The sequence below is a fragment of the Gorilla gorilla genome, chromosome 8 (assembly GCF_029281585.2).
Source record: "Gorilla gorilla gorilla isolate KB3781 chromosome 8, NHGRI_mGorGor1-v2.1_pri, whole genome shotgun sequence".
In the NCBI taxonomy this organism is placed as follows: domain Eukaryota; kingdom Metazoa; phylum Chordata; class Mammalia; order Primates; family Hominidae; genus Gorilla; species Gorilla gorilla.
In genome coordinates, this window is record NC_073232.2 from 38,632,983 (window position 1) to 38,652,189 (window position 19,207).

Here is a 19,207-nt window from a genome sequence, read left to right on the forward strand (position 1 = left end):
AGGGAGATAAAGCACCCATGGTAAAATGTTAATAATTGGTCAGTCTAAATGAAGAGCGTACAAGTGTTCATTATACTGTTCTTTCCACTTTTCTGTAGATTTGAAGAGTTTTTTAAATAAAAGTTAATTTTTACCAAAGTTAAATTTGTTCCTCTAGGCTCTGTCCTGACATTCATCCCAGCAGCTTCCTCCACCTTCCAGAATTCCCTTATAATGGAGAAATGGTTGGGAGTTAGATGTGGCAGCCTCTTCTGCTAAGCGGGTGCTGTTACCCTGTAAGGCAGCCCCAGCAGGGCCTTCCCTTGGTAATGTGGGGATTTTGCTTGTTGTCTCTTGCACAGTAATTCCATCAAGCTGGTGAATCTGCTCTCCATATTTATCAGCACGTGGCTGACTGCAGCCGGGTTCATCCATTTGGTGAGTAACCTTGAAGACCCTTCTGCTCTCGCTTGCCTGCAACAAGACCCTCTCTGAGTCATTTCATTACCTAAAATTTATCTTGCTGGAAATAAACTTCACCTCGGTTGTAGACAGGAAGATGGGAAGCAACCACACAGTTGTCTGGGTTTCCAACCTTTTTACCCCAAACTAGTTCCACATGGTGAGTAATGTTTGCACTATTAACCTGCATTTTTCTGTTCATTGCTCATTGGTATTGTCATGGGGGCTTTGGTAGATTTTCCTTCTGTCTGCAATAACTATAGTAAGCCACAAGATGGCAGTGCTTCCTAAGCAAACACCTGGAAAAGGTCTGGGGACAAGGTTGGAAGTTGGACCCACACCTCCTAGTAAACAACAAATTCAGATCCCTCAATTTCTTTCCACTTCTGCCTTACGAAAAGCCACCTTTGATTATTTTGTCTGATTTGTACCTCAAAAATGTTCATTCTTTTTCATTAGTGACTCTTTGAAAGCCTTGCGTTAAGTCAAGCCCCTCACACCACCCGAAGGCAGACTTTCCCCCTGCTTTTAGAGAGCACAGCCATTGTGGGAAGTGTGTTTCATGCAAACATAGACTGTTACAACTGGAAGGAGCCTCGTCTAGCTCTGAGACTTTGGATAAAGTTGACCACCAGTGGCTGAGCCTCTATTTGCATAAGGGATAGAAGGACGCGCTTAGCTACCCACACTTGGGATTTAGGTAATTATCACCCAAAGGAAGACAGGCCTGGGATGGCAGTGGGTGGGGCATGGGGGCTCATGTAGTCACCAGATCTGGAGTCTCCTGCCCAGCCCTTAATGCTGATGGGATTCATGGCCAAAATCAACCTTAATCACCCTAATTCTTGCTGTAACCAAGCACGAAGCACCCAAATCACATATGTGGAGGAGATAGTTGTCTTTAATAAGATGATGACCCCACCTTACTATGGGTATTAGTGAAGTCCCTTCAGGTTCACCAGGAAACTTTTGTGAAAATGGCACATTGAGGACAAACTGATGTGTGAAAGAGGCCAGGCCCTGGAAACATTTTGCAGAGGCAGAGGTGGAGGCCTGGGGGCCACCGTCTACAGGCCCTGTGGGTGGATCACAGGCATATTTGAGTAAAATTGGGCCCGCAGCTCCCTCTGTCCTGAGAGTATCTAAAGTACCTTTCCTGCCCACCTACTAGCCTTGTTGGCAGATCAAATATGATGGAAGGACAGAAAAGTGGAGAAACTGCAGTCTCGGGCCAAAGCTCTCCAAATCCAGCCACGCCCATTTGTTGAAGTTTTGCCTCTGCAGAGTTGACCAGGACCTGTGTCGCCCATAAAACTGAAAAAGTTTGCCAGCCCTTGATCTAACGGGCTGTGCCAGTGCAAGCTGTTCTCATAAGCTCACTTTCCATGCCCCTGCGAAAATTCCGGCAGCCTCAAGGCTGGGACCACCATTGGCAATTTGCAAAGGAGGGAGAGCAGGGCCAGATTCCAGAGATGCTGTTTGAATCAGAAATAAGCAGGGCCCATATATACTCTTTGGATAAACTGATGGAAGGAGGCAGCCCCCTATGGAAGGGTTTAGATTTTCTGCGGGAGAGGCAGAGCCAGGCCATCTGGGCCTTAGAAACCCATTGAGGAAGGTCAGGGAAGGAATCTCTGGCTCTTTCCTTGAAGACAGTGCTCTAAAACCTGGCCAGAGGCAATGCCCTGAATTTTAGCTGGCTTCCCACATTTTACCAGAAGAAGAGAAAAGGCCTGGAGATGTTTCCCTTCTTGCTTTCCCTCTCTGTCTCAATCAGCCAGGAAGACATCTCCTGCAGCTGCTTCTCCACTTTCTCTGTGTCCTGCTCAGGAGCTCTGCATCCTGACTCACAGAACTCAGCCCGGGAACCACACATCTCGTGTGGAGAGTGGTGTGCATTAGCAAGTGGCCTTCGGGAGTGCCGAGCTTCCACGTTTATTGCATGTATACACTTCAATAGCATGTTTTTCTTTTTCTCCCCTGTCCCATTTGCTTTAGGTGGAGAATTCAGGGGACCCATGGGAAAATTTCCAAAACAACCAGGCTCTCACCTACTGGGAATGTGTCTATTTACTCATGGTCACAATGTCCACCGTTGGTTATGGGGATGTTTATGCAAAAACCACACTTGGGCGCCTCTTCATGGTCTTCTTCATCCTCGGGGGACTGGTAAAAAATATCTTTATTATGATGTTGATTTTGATGGTTGTTAATATTTTCCATGATACATTTCCTTAAAGCTTTGTATTTTAGACTGTGTTCTGCACTAGAAGCAAGCCTTAATGTTACAATCAGGCTAAGTAAATCCAAACACGATGGTGACTTTTCTGCATAATTCTTGGTGTATTACACTTGTCGCATAGATCCAGGCACATTGCCCTTGTCAGGGACAGCCATTTAGCCAGGAGCAAACCTAATTGTCTTAAGAAAAGTGATGCTGTTAATAGGGGAGAGTGTCTACCCCTTAGCAATGTAACTCAGCATCTGGTATGCTACAAGGACAGTGGCTGTCACCTGCCTCTGGTAGAAGCTGTCGATACTTTGTAGAGACAGTTTGCGGTTTCAAGAGCTCCCCCTTCCCCTTTATGTTCCTCCCCAAACTTCCAACAAACACTGTGGCTGGGGCCTGCCCTAAAGAGAAGGGTCCCTACATCAAAGGAGGGAGAGCACCTTAGTCTTGTCCAGGCAGACTTCCCCATGTGAGCAGAGTGCAGTTTTGCAAACAGCTCACTCCATTCTGCAGCGGACACATGGGGTATTTTTGCTCCTTTCTTCTAAGAAACTTTCACTGTTTGCTTTTTAAAAGTCTACGCAGCTCTTTATGTTGCACTAAACCATCCCTTCTAATGTAAATCGAGGGGATTTCTGGCCACACGTTGGCAGTTGCTGCATTTTGTCTTTCAAAGTAGCTCATTTTAAGTTTAGATGTTTTTTGCCATTTATGAAGCGAGTGATTAAAATCCTAATCCATACACAGCTTTCATGTATGTACACCGTGCGCACATTTATATGTAGTGATGCATACACCTCTCTCTGTTTTGTATGCATAGGGCCTATACATTTTAAAAATGTATATAAATGTGCACATGCATGTGTACATTCATGCAAGCATTTCCACAGCATCCGTGAGGTGCCTATAGATAACAAGACCCATCCAGCCAGCCACAGGCCAGATGTTTGTTGGACAAAACATGGCAGATTTGTGTTTCTCCTTGCTATCTTCTCCTCCCAGGTGATTTCCCAAATTTCCCTTTTGAGCTTTTTAGTGTTTTTTTTTTTAATAGAAAAATGTAGTTTTTAATCTTTTGGTGTTTATTTTCTTTTGTCACTCATAAAAGCATTGATTCTCCTCTGAATTTTAATGACAAAGAAAGATCTTCTCTTGCAAAACTGTGTGTGTCTGTGCATGCACACATGTGTCTGTGTGTGTTTAGTTTCACTAGCATGCCCCTCTTTTGCCTATTTTTCTTCAGCAAGAAGAACCAGATATCACCTTATTTATTCCTGTCTCCTTTGTATTTTTCTCGACTGTGATTTTTTTTTTGTTCTTTAGTTGTCAAGGTGGCTAATGTTTGTCTTGTGTATTTCTGGGAGCTTGCTCTCTTCGTGCTTTCAGTTTTTTATGATCCAACGTATCAATATATACCTTTGCAGGCCTAATCCTTTTGTGTTTTCAGATCTTAGTGCCCCCACCCTCTGAACAGGTCCCCCCTTTTCTTTGGCCTGTCTTTTTAGTCTCTCTTCTGTCTCCTATCTTCTCAGGCCATGTTTGCCAGCTACGTCCCTGAAATCATAGAGTTAATAGGAAACCGCAAGAAATACGGGGGCTCCTATAGTGCGGTTAGTGGAAGAAAGTAAGTATGCCAAGAGGTTTTGCTGCCTCTGCTGCGGTAGAATCCTCTCTGCATGCCATTTTTTTTTTTTTGGCTCTTGTTTCTTTGTTTCATGCATGTAGGCAATGTTTGCCCGCTACGTGCCCGAAATTGCTGCTCTCATCCTGAATCGGAATAAATTCGGCGGGACTTTTAACAAACATGGAGGCAGAAAGTAAGTCAGTTGCATCAGAAAAGATGTGGTTGAGTGACTTTCAGGAGTCCCTGTGGAGGTGCCATCTGAATTCTGCCCCTCCCCAACCCCACCGGGTGCTTCTGTGAGGGAAGGCCCAGTTTCTGCATGGGGTGTGACGTCAGAGGTGACCCGAGGATGTTGCCATGCTTGGACCAACTCCCATTCACAAATTCCAAGAGATGTAATGAATTTATCCTGAAAGGAGTCCATTTATAACTGGGCCCATATTTTCTCTTCTGACCCCTAACAAGTAAACAAAACTCATTCATTCTTCACATCATCTGGCTATGTGATAAAATTCTGGTCCCTCAAACTAGTATGATGCCCTCCTATGGTGGTTTGTGTGTAGCAAGAACACAGGATAAGACTCTGGCAGAGAAGTCCTTGGGTGGCAGATCCAGGTCGTCTGGCCTACTGCAAAGGCACTGAGGCCACTGGGAACCCAGTTCTCCTCTTCATCCAGGAGGCACCGATCTTATCCTCAAAGGGACTCATTACTCAGCTGAAATTCCTTCCGGGCAAGAAATAGTATATTTCTGGTAGTTTAGGGTACTACATGCTATTCCTGCTGAATCTTTTGTTTGGCTTCCCAAATGTGAATGCTTTCTTCTCGGGAACTATTTTAGTGTGTGCTCAGATCACTTTATCACTCTCGATATCAATGTGCAGGTTCAATAGAGACCCCAAGGTTTTCTCCTAAGTAGAGGGCAGTACCTTACAACCTCAAGAGGGGAATGCCATGGGGGAGAGGGGGCTGGCAGCAGCCATCCTTTATTTATTTTTTTAAAGCTTTTTCTGGAGCAGTCACCTTTGTTTGTTTTTGGTTTTGAGGTATAACTTACATAGAGTTAAATGTACACATCTTTAACATATAAAGTGAGGAACTTGTACCTATGTACACATCCAGTCACTATCATCCTACCGTCCGGATCAGGACACAGAAAACGTTCATCACTCATGCCTCTTCCCAGTCATGGGCGTTCCTGTCATGGAACTGTTTTGTTTTGTTTTGTTTTCCCTTCTCGTTCTGTTTCAAATGAACTCTTAAAGAGCTTCTTTGGTTTTTGTAAGAGGAAATAAAATCAGACTGGGAGCATTGTATTTCCCTCCACTGCTGCCTTCTTCTCTTTTTGACAGTCAGCCGTGTCAGACAGAGTGGACCCTCCCCTTTGGTCAGTGAGTCCAGTGCTTCCTGAGCTCAGGTGTCCAGGCCTCTGCACAGGAAATGAGGAGGTGGACAAAAGGGCTCATTTTCTTGAACTATCCACAGGACACCCGTTTCGTTTCAAAGGCACAAAGGACAGTGGGCCAGAAGAGGCCAGTTGGCATCTTTTCAGGGAGGCAGCACATCCCTCCATCTTCCCTCTAATGGAGCCCTCCCCTCAATATTATCTTAACGGCCCTGGATGAGGTTAGAACCAAGCTGTTCTGATTTCTGGGCCATTGGTTGGATCCAAAAGGCCAAATAAGTCCAAAGATTCCCAGTGGTCATGTATCCCATGCCAAGAGGAAAACAGCATCTCGATTCGTTTTGCCTTGAAGGTGTGGACAGGTCTCCATAAAGCAGAAGGCATTCTGAGGGCCCGGGGCTCTCTTATGGCCTCCCTATCTTCTGATGTCTCCGCCAGCATTTCCCAATCACTGCCCCTGAAGAAGTCAATAGAATCAATTGCCCTGAAGACTAAGTTGAAAATATTTCTTGACTCTCATTCCAGGTGATTTTTTTTTTTTAATGAAATAATTTTCCTAGTCAAATGTGGGTGAGCTGGTGGGTGGGCTGGAGGCCGGCAGCTTTTGGTGCCGGCTGACCCAGATGGGGCTCTCAGCCCGGCACTCGCTCACTGCCCCCAGTCCGATCCGGTCATCTTTCACCCTGGCAGTTCCACTCAAACTTTCAGGTGCTGATGACTTCAGATCACAGACTTCCTGCCGTTCTGTTCTGGCTCTGTAATCTTTCATCGCCGCTTTTAGCCTGGTTTTCTCTCTCTCTCTCTCTTTCTCTTTTTTTTCTTCTCCGTTTATGAAAATGCACTTTGCTTTTAATGTTCTTTTTGGGTCCCCACTGTTCCTGACCCTGCAGACACAGAGTCCGTCCTGTCATCAGCACCGGGCCTGTTCACTACTTTATGCATTGTTTCCTGGTTCAAAAGCTAATTACTAAGTAGTTTAAAGAAGGCCTTTGGTCACTTAGATCTTTCATCAGAAAATATAAGCTTGGGAAAGGCACGGTAATAAAGGGCCATTAGCACCCTTTGTTTGATGTTGTTTTTCCAGTCAGTAAAACAAGATTGATGAAATGTTATGTTTGGCCAAATTTTGAGTTTTCATTTGGAATTCAGTGTTGAGAGAATGGGCTGTCAGAATCAATAAGTTTTCTTTCGCTTGGGATATGGGCATGTGGTAGTAATTAGCAATATAAGGTCTTTAGTTGAGCAACCAAGCATGGATTCTGGCAGCAAACATAATGAGAAACTACAGTTGTTCTATTTCTAACGTCAAAAAGTTTCCAGATAAAATTAAATGCATTTGCAAAAGGAAAGCAGCTAAACTTTGTTGAAAGATAAAGTTCAGACTCTTAAAACAGTGTGCTGTGCTCTGAGTTTTTGTGTATGCGTAAGTCCATGTGCTCTGCCCATGGACACACACATACATGTTCTCTGCTCCCCAGGACCCAATCAAATAAATGCCCAGAAAGAAATTAGAATGTATACATAGTTAAGAGATTTGTTTACTTGTGCATATTTTATTCAGAAATGATTTCTCTAACAATATATTAACTTGTCAGAGAACTCAAGGTAACTCATGATCTAAAGCTACAGAGACATAAAACTTTGGAATTCAAAGATTTTTTTAAGTACAAAATTTAGGCAGAGAAGATCAGGGTTTTGTTTGTACAACACCCAAATTCAGGATATTTGAGAATATGAAGATTTCATTGGCATTTCATTTTCAGTTTTAATCAATGTGTTTGGCATAATATAAACACTTCAAGTAGCATTCTCAAAGCCTCTTCACCATCAACACTATTTCAAGGGCCTAGAGTGCCTTACCCAACATTTTCATCACCTCCTGAAGGATACCCAGTCCCTGCAGTAGGTATGGGTAATTGTGCACATGTGCGTGTGTGTTGGCTATTTCATGTATGTTATGATGGATTGGGGCATCTAAGAATAGGGGTTTGGGTGTCCACAACCAAGGGTTCAGTGAGTAGCTGAGGCAGGTAATCTCTCTGAGTTGGAGGGATTAGGGACAACTGGGCTCTTGGGCTGATACCCTAAATCTTATTCAGAAGGGTAGCCCTCCTGCAGCCCAGCCTGCCTCCCAAGGCCACTGCCTCCTCCTCCTTTCCTTTGTGTAAGGTCAAAGCTGCTTAGAGACAGGGAAGGCCTGAGGGCTGGTGACACTCCCATGGCCTTTGGGATCCCCAGCTCTCTCCTCCCTCTCACAGCCCCTTGCAGTTTCCCCCAGAGGTCTCCCCCCTGAGTGTGATTCATTCCACTCCTGGTTAGTTTATGAGAACTGACAAGATCATGGTCCAAGGTCACATGGCCAAGGGCCATGGAAAATAATCAGTCACAGAGAGGAATCCATCTGCTGTAACCCCCTCGTTAGAGGGAGTCCAGCCGGGAGCCACCCAGACCTTGTGTTTCCCATGTTGGGACTTGAGTGACTCAAGTTTGAGGCAATCCTAGGCCCAGGTGTTTGGGACAGAGAGAATGGGATGGGTTTGGATTATTCTACTGATTCCTGGTAGCCAAATGCTGACAGGGCACACGAGAGGGGAATGAGTCATGAAAGACTAGATGTAGCCAAGGTGGGAGAGGAAAGTGAGTGTAATTAACTTGGAGGAAGGTCCTCAGGATGAAGCTGCTGAGCCGCCATTCTGGTTTGGGGAATAGTTGTCATGGACTAACCCATCTCTTGCTCCAATTCAAGAAAGCTGCCTGTGAAACTTAAATGCTATGGCTTCTCTTGGAACATTTGCCTATAGAGACAGGAGTGCCACACACTTGCTGAAATGAGAATGTGAATCAGTGCAGCCTAAAGCCCCAGGACTGCCTTCTCTGGCAATAGTAATACCTACAAATATTTGCATATTTCAGAATCCTCACATTGATCCTGTGAGAAAGGTATTACCATCATCTCCATTTGGAATGAGTGAGGAAACTGAGGAACAGGGAGGTTAAGTAACTTGCCTGACATCACCCAGCTAGTAAAGAGTTGGGCTGGGGTTTGAACCTGGACAGCCTGCTTCCCTGTGTCCTGCTGCCTCTCCATGTCATCTCTTGAGACTCCATTCTGCCCTAAACTCAGTGATCTCCTATTGTTTGTATCTTCCTCCACCTTTCCCTATGAGTGGAGCCAGAGTACCGTGCTCATGATGGAGAGGAAGAGAAAGGCATGAGCTTCACTTTGGGGCTGTCTCCTCTCCCCTCCTGCCCACCCACTACCCCTAAGGGTCCTGGCCCCAGGATTGAGGGGAAAAAGATGGAGAGGGGACAAAACCATTCCTTCCTTTATTTTTCTCATTTGGTTAGACTAGAATTCTAATTCCCTCTTGAACACTTCTAGCAATGAAAGGCTCTCAAGGACAGACAGATGAACCACACCCAAAGTGGAATTGTGCCTTTTTTGTGGATTTCAACATTTTCTTCCCCTTCCTGGCTCCATCCTTTAAAGGTAGTTCCATGGAGAATTGTAGTGATCTGCTAAACTTGGACTTCCCCGCTGGGCAGATCTCACCTGCAGAGCCTTCTATACCCTTGCAGATGGAACCACCTGTTCCCTTTCACTCCTTAGTTGGTCTGCTGCACAGCACAGAGCAGTTATCTGGAGGTGGTTTCTTACTTATTAGTGAAAGGCACAGTAGAGCCCCACGTGACCAGTTCTGCAGGGTGCATTCTGTGTGTTTGTTTCATAGCTTTGACTTGGAATATTCACCCTCAGGAGCCTGTATCCCACTGGAGGGAGTTAGGGCTGTCTGCATTCAACCTCGGATGTGGTCTCCACATTGGAAAGAGCCTTACATTCAGAGAGATGGGGACAGTTTGTCATGCTTTACCATTTAAATATGAAACTAGAGTACTTAATTATCTTCTTTATTGTAAATGCTCATATTTTAAAGAGGATTCCATACTTTAGAAGAAATGATTGAGTACTCAGTAGTTGAGAACAAAATTCAAAAACTAAAAACAGCCCAGCACAGTTAGTGACCTGCCTCACTGTCCATTCCTGTGGCCCCTCTCCATCGGTTCATTCACTCACTCGGCAGGCAGGCATTCTCTGTGTTACATGTCAGGCATGATGCTGGGTTGTGTTGGGTGCTCAGGGTTCATTGGTGAACAAACTACCCTTGGAACCTGTCCTCATGGAGTTTACAGTCTCAAGGAGGTTGCAAGCACTAAGCAAGGGTACAACTAAAGCAAATGCCAATTACACATTTTTAATGTGTGCTGCAAAACCAAAAAAGACTAAGATTCTGCAACTGAGAAAAACAGGGATTAGTTACACTGGATAAAGTAGTCCAAAGAAGCCACACCTCAGAGGAGGAGATGCTAACTAACGCTTGTTCAATGACCTTGACCCAGCTTGCATTACCCACTAAGGTGGGGGAGCTAACGCTCTTGCTTTTAAAATCCAGGTTATGCAAGCCCCACTTGCAAACATAGGTCTTCAGTTCTACCTCCACTAGAGGAAGTCTTAAAAACTGATTGCTCGCTCGGACCCCAACCTGCCTGAGCAGTGCTTGCTTGACTTATTGGGAGATGGCATCCTGCGTATCTTCCCTGCTTCCTGATTATTGGGTTGTTTTTAAACTCTGTGTCTTTCCTTATATCAGAATTTGGACTCTCCTTCTCACTCAGACCGTTTATTCCTTCCTGAGACCACACACTATTCCCTCCTGCCTGGCTGTCTTGTATCAACATGGAATTCCACTCCATTTCCTCCACCACACTCATGTCTTGTCCACCAGGGTTCTAGACTGATTTCTAAAGGATTTGGAATTTTAAATTGTCTAGTGTGCCAGAGCATGGATTATTTATTTACAAAGACTCATTTAATCTGTGGCCCCATAGCCTACCCTACCTTAAAGGAATTAACATGAGTCACGCCTTCATGTCCATCCATTCCACATGTGTTTACTGAGGGCTTGCTACCAGGCACTGGGGACAGATGCGTTTCTACACATCCATAAAAATCTCCAACTATACCACAGCTTTTCTGAGCTACACATCGTACTATTTGGCCACCTAAGTGGTTGGGAAGTCCAATATCAGAGCTTATTGAAACCTCTTCTCTTGGTTCTGAGAGAGTCTTGCTACAACACCATTTCCCTCTCGACTCTTTCTGGGAAGGCATGGCCTCTAGCACTTGGGAATCAGATTTGAGATGATTTCATGTTATACTGACTTGGGCCGATCCACAGGCCTTTCCTTTCCTGTTTACTTGTGTCTTGGGTAACAGTCATTCTCACTTTTCCTCGCCTGCAAGGGGCAGACTGCTCTCATGAGGGGTGTTTCCTATAAAATGTCATTTATGATTTCTCTATTGCAGACATGGCTCTGGTCGAAATGTGACTGAAGCTTTGCATCCTACACAGACTTAGATCCCTCATCAAGTAGCCATTCAGCCCTCATTGCATGAGCCACGTGACTTCCCCAGCCTGAACCCCTCAGCAATGTCTTTGGATTCCTAGATTTTAAAAGCCATAAATTAGCAAATCATCAACATATCACCAGGAAGGATCATCTGGTAGCGATTCTAGTCAGAAGGAAACACAGGCCCCAATAACCGATCTTTACAAAGATATGAAGAACTGTAGACAGACAGATACAGTAAATAAGAAGACAAATAGATAATTCAAGTTGACAGAACATCTTGGACTGATTAGGCATTCTGCTTTGATTAGCATTAAACTTCTTGGGAACAGGGAAAACAAAAAATGAGCTTGCCCTAATACTTTGGAAAAATGACCTCTTGACTACTTCTGAAACACGGTGCTGAGGGGTAGATACCCAAAGCGCTTGTCATTAGATGCCATGTCTTCTGATGTGATGTGCTAGGTATCCCTTCCTGATGAAAGGGGTCTTGGTGGGTGTGGGACATGGGCACTTCTTTCTTGGCATCTGTTTTGGATTCCTCTAAGCCATATCTTCAGTCCCTTTCAAACTTGAAGCTCTATTTAAAGAGACTTGGAAGCATATTAAATCAATTTCCTGATAATACTGATAGAATGAAGCTCCCCTGCTTTCCTGCTGTCACTCTTCCCTTCCACACACTTAGCAAAATGTTCCAGCTATTGTTCTGAAAACAAGAATAGAAACGTAGGTGGGAGATGAACTGTGTACCTTAAAAAAAAGTCATATTCAAGCCTAGATTTTCACTCTCAAATATACTTTCTTCCATTAAAAAATAATTCGAATATGATTTCTCAAATTATAATTGCTGAAGATTCTGATCAATGGCTCCTTTGATTGGGTGAATCCTTGTCGGGTAGATTCAGAATCTCAGGAACAATTGCAGCCATCCAGACTAGGTTGCCCCATGTTTTCTGTCTTCGTACCATGTCATTCACTCTGCTGGACTTCTTTCCAGAGCTGTGCAAAATGGTTCCTGGTAGCTTTGGGGTTCCTTCCATGCTGCTGTCATCATACTATGAAACTAAACCAGGAAACTTTCTAACTGGCCAAGTCCAGTGTCTCTTTTTATTAAAACATTATAGTGGTCAATACACTGTGAGAGTTGTGGAAATCTGATTCTCTTGTCCCAAGGGTTCCAGTCTCCACAGCCAGTACTGGTGTTGCATCACAATGGCCTGCTGTCACCCCCAGAACCACAGGGACTGTTCCAAATATGGGTACCAGTTGCTGTAAAAGTAATCTATCTCCCCTCCTTGTACCTTTCTAACAAGAGGACATGGGGGCAGTTCAGAGATAGATATGTGCCCATCTCAGTGGGAGCTTATATGACCTTAGCCATTGACTCCAAAGGCAAATGTCAGCTAGTGTATAGAACAGCCTTAGGAAAACTCCCATTCTAACATATTGGCTCAACAAACAATAATTTGAATCCCCACCATGTGCTAAGCTCTGTGCTGTGGGTAAAATGTGGTTCTTGCTCTCCTGGAGCTTCTCTGAGATTCTGACCAATCAGTATCACCCAAGGAAACAGTGGCAGTGAAACAGAAGCTTGAGTATGCAGGAGCGTCTTCCCAGTGAAATGCTCTTTTTTCAGGAATTTTATTCATTGAAATCATGGAAGTGTACAATAATCATGAAAGCAAGAGACATTAGAGGGAAGCCTCCCAAAAGCATTTGATAATTCACATTGTTGAACATACCCATTGAACAGTGGAGAGCATAGGTAATAGCAGAGTGCCTTGTTCACCTAAAAGCTTACAGACCCAGTAAAAGAGGGGTGCAGAAAGATTTGGGAGGGTTGGGAATCCGCTGATGTGATCCTGAGGTCCACTCCTTTCCAGACCCCACAAAGGTCCTGCTGTGGCCTGTCATGCCTCGTATCATGCCTTCTTTTTACTTTTTTCCTTTTCTTTTTTTTTTTTTTTTGAGATGGAGTTTTGCTCTTGTTGCCCAGGCTGGAGTGCAATGGCGCAATCTTGGCTCACTACAACCTCCACCTCCCAGATTCAAGCGATTCTCCTGCCTCAGCCCCTCGAGTAGCTGGGATTACAGGTGTACGCCACCATGCCCAGCTAATTTTGTATTTTTAGTAGAGACGGGGTTTCTCTATGTTGGTCAGGCTGGTCTCGAACTCCTGACCACAGGTGATCTGCCAGCCTTCTAACCTGTAGCTCCTTCCAGTCCCTGTGTGACTAACAGATGCTGGAGGTCTGCTGGGACCTATGCAAGTATGTTGGGTCTACAGAGTGAATGGCTACCAGCTTATGCTAGCTGTGGCAACACCGTTGGGTGTGGCTGGAGAACAAGGCAAAGATATGTCAAGTTGGTTGTCATTATGGGAGGGTCAGTCCCAACAGTATGTGCTCAAGGACCATGATACATGATTCACCAGGGGTGTTAGGGAGGGAGGTGGGGCTCGCTTCGTAAATCAAAACCCTCTCCTGGGCAAAATTCAGAGCCATTTCTTTGCTTGGACTCATTCTCCCTCTATTCCACCTTCATCCCTGAAGAGTGAGGCTGACCTTTGCCTGCCTTAGTCTTCTCTCAGTCTCTGCTTGTACAGAAGCAGCATTAAAAATGAAATCGGGCAAATCTGCTTTGATCTGAAAAAAGGAAAGTGCCATTCAGCTCCCTGATTTCTCTGTAAGAGCAGAGAACCATCTAGCATTGGGAGAGTCAGGTCAAGGGAAGACTTGCTTATTTTAAAATGGCCAAAGGCCACCAAGCCCAAAGTAATGGGATGAATAAGATGCAGAGGGGTGAGGGTGTTGGGGAGGGAGGCATAGGAGGAATCAGTGCAGTTTGTGAGGGTTCAGCAACTGTGGAATTGCTTACTGAAGAAAGCTGCAGAATTCCCCTTCCAGAGAGGAAGGAAGGAAAGAAAGGAAAGGAGAGAAAGAAACCTAAATGGTGGTAATACTTGCATACTAGGTAACAGTGAGAATTAGGTGAGAAACCAAAGTAAAGGTAAACAAGTCTACCAGTTAGGATTCTCTGGTTGCAGGCAACAGAAACTTATTCTTTTGCTGACTTAAGAAGAAAAGGTTTTTTGTTTTGTTTTGTTTTTTTTTTAAAGGTTAAGGTACCTTAGAGATTCCAATGAAAAACTGAAGAGCAAGATCCCAGAAAGGACAGAAAAGAACCAGAGATGCAGCTCTGACACTGAGGAAGCAGAAACTCGGGAGTAGTCATTACAGGGTTTTGTCATCAGGTTGAATCAACTCCCACTGTGATTAGCGTCAGCCCATCCAAGATTTAAAAGTACTCATTGGCCTCACTTGGGCAGAAAACCTTGACTAAAGGTCCCAAGACTGTATGTAATTGGGAGACTGTATTTAATTTGGGGAGGAGCAATTCCCCAAATTAAAATGAGGTGCTGTCCACAGAAGGGAGGGTGTATGCAGGACAAGCAAAATCTACCAATGTCCCCCGCACTGAGTTTCTCAGAATTTAAAGACTTGGACTGAGGCTCCATGTAGGCTACAAGCTACAAAATATGTGTGATCATTTCTCACCACGGTCTAATTATGGAGGTCTAACTGTGATTTGGGATGATGGAGGTATAGACACAGATCCCTCTAGGGTAGCTGAGGTTCTGACTGTCTGCATGCGATAAGATGCAAAGTTTTGGCCCAGGTGGGACATCCCGGTATTCCCCACTGGGGCTGCCAGTTGTCTGTCCTCTGACCTTGGGGCTCTGCTTTAGAGGTGCCTTTGCTGCACTGTTGGGATCTATTTGCTCAGACTTCTGCCCCATTTAGGGAAACAGCAGCACAGCCTGCCACATCCAGAACAGCTCCATTGACAGCTGGAGAAGAAGATTACTTTATTCACTTCCTCACTAGGAGGGAGAATGCATTTCCTTCCTTTGTGATTAGCAAAGTACTAGATGTGTCCATGGATAGGAAATTATCTTATTGCTGAACCTCCTTTTTTAAAAAAAAAATTATTTTAACAGGAAATGGTGATAGGGTTTGGGGTTGTGGGACTGATACACACTCTCATTTGCTTTGTTTTTATTTTTCTTTATGTGTACAGATCCCTTACAAACTTGAAATATGCTAGTAGATTCAGGGTGGTGGAATAAGCCTATGGTCTAAAAGGCTTGCAGTGAACTACCTGTTAATTTTTTTCCGCACTTACCATGGGATAGAGTCTCCAATGTGCATACTTTGTCAACCAATCCATCGGTTAACAAATAGTTCCTGAAAGCCCAGCAAGTTTCGGGGGTTCCAAGCCAGGTCCTGGGGTAGGGTGGAGGGATGAGGCAGCACAGCCTGGAGTTAGGCTTCATTTGCCCATGATGTCTCCCCTATCTTTACTGAAGTCAGTCCCTTTGAGACATTGAGTAAAGGAGGAAGTGGGAAGGTGGGAGTTAGATTAGTCTCATTTTTTGGCAGTGGGGGATTGAGCCTCAAGGGAAGCTCTGGGAAACAGTAACCCTGAAGGACATGCCCCAAATCAGGGAAACCTGCATTAAGGCTAAGTAGCCAAGAAAAGCACTACCAGGTGAGAAGGAAAGGAAAGACCAGCTTGCAGGAGTGTCATGGAGAGGTGGTGATGCAGACACCAAGGGTTCAAGGTCAACCTAGGGGGGCAAACGTGAAGCTTTGGTGCTGACCACTGTGTGGTTTAGGTCGTTGGGTCTCTAACCCCCCACCCCCTGCTTCCTGTATGATACAGTGCTGCTGGTTCCCTTGAGAAGTACTTCTTAAAATTCATTCCCATCATGTCAGGGGCTGCCAATGGTGAGATGCATTTTGGGAGGAGCAGGACGAGGAAAGCACGATTAGAAGGCTCAGCAGAAAGACAGAGAGAATCTAGCATATGTATTTGATATAAATATTATAGTTTTACAGAGACATCTAGATCAATATGTGCCACATTTCATCTACCTCTTTGACAAAGTGAGCACAATGTATTCAGGGAAAGCTGTATAGGATTTTCAATTTACTCTGTCTGATTTATTGTGACAAGATAGCTCTGGGTTTTTTAAGTTCTTTATACTCATTCCAGTAAAAATGGATATAGTATCTTTAAAAATAAACAGCCCAGAGCTGTGCATTTTACATTGTCTTCCTAGAGCGAGGCTCCGCTAAAGAAAGATCTAAGGCCTCCCCGCCCTCGCAGAACCTGATTGCAGTAGGATTTGCTGTCATCCCTTCTCTTTGGCTTTTTTGAGGGAGTGTGGGAATGGTTGGGGGCAGTGGGGACAGTAAATAGGGAAATCAGTTAGGAAGCGATTGCAGATGTCTAGATAAGGTATGATGGTGGTGTGAACTAAGGTCGGACAGAGAACTGGAGCCCTGTGTGAGGATTCATCAGTGTCTGGTGGGTGCAGCCCAGTCAGCCTGGGCCTCTTCATTTTAGTGACTGGCCCCAGGTCACTGAGAACTCGCCCCCCAGTCTCCCAATTCCCAGCTTAGGTTTTCCTCCCTGGCACCAGCTGCTTTCTTTCATCAGAAGGCATGAAACTGAGGGAGGTGTTGTGCTCTGGATCTGGCACTCATCTTGCAACCTGTTTCCACATCAAAGAGAAGAAAGGTGCTAGATTAAACAATTGCCAAGGGCTATTCATTCAGATGCTGAGATAAACTTAAGAACGTGGGAGGGGGCCCATTGGTGACTATTCCATGGTCACAGTTTCCCTTTTCAAAGGCTACTGGCTCTAACAACCAGTATCTGAGGCTTGTGAAAAGTATGTAGATTTTCCTTGTCATAGACCTAAAAGTCATCTTCAGTGGCTCTCTTGATGCCTCAGTCACTGCCCTCCTGTCCTCTTCTGCCTTCCGCCTTAAGTCACTTCCCCTAGGTTGTCCTGTGTATCTGTGGAATTGAGTTCTGAAACTGAAGTTCTGGCTCAACTTGGGCATGCGGGCTTTCCTGGCCCATCACTGAGAAGAGAGTAGAAGGATTGAGGAGAATGTATGGGATTTCATTCTGGAGGCAGCGATGCTTAAATGGCAGGAGAAGCACACCCATGTATATTTAGTGAAGATATGCACATGAAATAAGCAACTGGCAAACTTATGGTGACCCTCAATAGTGTTCATAATCATCAAACTTCTTCTCATGAAGTCATTCTTACCCCTCCAATGCCATGACCCACCAGCACTGCCCTTTTCAGTTAAACCAGCCCATATTTATGGAGCCCTGACCCAGCACCAGGCACTACTTGCTCACACTGGATGAATAATTCCTCTCCAGAAAGTGCCGTTGGATACTATCTTGGCATTGAAGAGGCTTCCTTGTGTGTCTGAGGTGGATCTTTTATTCTAAGCCATGACCTGTCAGCTTATGTTTATTTTATGTTACCTTTGCCCAAGAAATATTTGTTTACAGATCCAGACCTAGCGTTTAAAACCAAAAAGTTCATCAGATCAGAAATGGTTATTGATTGAGGACTATTGGTCATCCTCACAAATTGAGTGGTCAGGCCCTATAGAAATTGGTCAGGACAGTCGCTGGTGGTCTAAGAAAGTTCAGATCCACATCCACAGATGGGGAGAGATTTAGCTACTCTCACAGCTGAACTTTCCTAAATATTCCCCATTGTAAATGGATCATTAAGATTCTTGTTATCTTCTAGATTCCAGGCTGGTGAGGAAGTCCTGAGCTGTACATGACATGTCTAAAATAGACATTTGGGGTAGGGCACGGTGGCTCATGCCTGTAATCTCAGCACTTTGGGGGCCGAGGTGAGCAGATCACTTGAGGTTGGGAGTTCATGACCAGCCTGGGCAACACAGCAAGAACCTATCTCTACAAAAACCAAAAGAAAATTAGCCAGCTGTGGTGGCATGCCTATAGTCCCAGCTACCCAGGAAGTTAAGACAGGAGGATCACTTCAGCCTGGGAGTTCAAGGCTGCAATTACCTCTGATTGAGCCACTGTACTCCAGCCTGGGCAACAGAGCAATACCCTGTCTCTAAAAAATAAGTAAAATATAATATAAAATAAAATGGACATTTGCATCACTTTGCAGCCCCTTAGCTTGCTCCAATCATATGGCTTCAGTTAAGTTTGGCTTAGAGTTCCTGACCAGTGGGATTTATGATTTCTGCCTATAATCGGACTTTGCTAAGACTATCATGATACTGCCTATCCAGCCAGACTCTAGTGATCTTGCAAAACTGTGATGGTTTATCCACTCCAGTTCCCAGACTAAACCTCTCCCTTGGCCAGTGGAGGACCCCTCCAACACCCCCTCCATCACGTATCCAGGAGGACCTCTGTGGGTCCATTTCTGCTTGCCCTGAAGGAGCAGAAGCTGAGATATACAAGCCTCTTTCCTTTCCACCACCACCTTCATCTTAGTGGGAACTGAAGTGGGAGACCCAGATTGCATCCTGGGCAAGTCACTTTTACTTGCTGTGGGATGCCAGGCATATATGACTTAAGGAAAGAGTTTCAGAGAGGTTACCTGAAAAGACTCAGGCAGTGAGAACACAGGGTTGTTGAAGGATTAGGTGGGATTGCATAGGCCACAGAATACTTTATATTGGTTACATCCTAATTTACAGATACCATATGGCACTTACCATTTCATAGTGCTTACCATGGAGCAGATTACTTGGCCCTTCCATGTATCATCTCCTTAGATATCAGGATAACTTCATGAATCAGGCACCAGCTCTGGCCCCTCAAAGGCTCTGGCTTTTTAATTTTAAAACGCAAAATTGGTACATTGTCCAAGACTATTTAGTTATTTAGTGTCTGAGCTGAGTTAACACAGGGCTATCAGAGTATGAATCTCACATGGTAGATATGTAGGCGTCATGGAACCCAACAGAGATAACTTTGGGTGGGGATCTTTTTTGGCATTCTTCAAATCATGCCCTGTGAACAACCATTACTCTGCCTCCAATGAGGTCACACCCTGCTCTCTATCTTAGCATATTTGTGATGATATCTCTAATAATTGAGGATGCAATAAATTCTAGTTCTCTTCTTCCTGCAATAATATCCTTCCCCAAACTATGGCCCTAGAATCTTCAAAAGCCTTGAAAATATTTCTGGTAAATAAATGTTCCCCATTCACCATCCATCCCTCATGC

General features: G+C 44.7%; 1 protein-coding gene across 20 annotated transcripts in view; it reads left to right on the forward strand.

The window, feature by feature from the left end:
- The window catches only part of KCNMA1 (potassium calcium-activated channel subfamily M alpha 1), a 769,792-nt gene that overhangs the window by 525,925 nt on the left and 224,660 nt on the right, over nucleotides 1-19,207 (forward strand). For all 20 annotated transcript variants that reach the window (XM_063709977.1, XM_063709971.1, XM_055353797.2 and 17 more), the window contains exons 7-9: nucleotides 342-417; nucleotides 2,440-2,610; nucleotides 4,204-4,295. In XM_063709977.1, coding sequence (XP_063566047.1) covers nucleotides 342-417; nucleotides 2,440-2,610; nucleotides 4,204-4,295 — 339 coding nt within the window. The remainder of the gene's footprint in view (nucleotides 1-341; nucleotides 418-2,439; nucleotides 2,611-4,203; nucleotides 4,296-19,207) is intronic.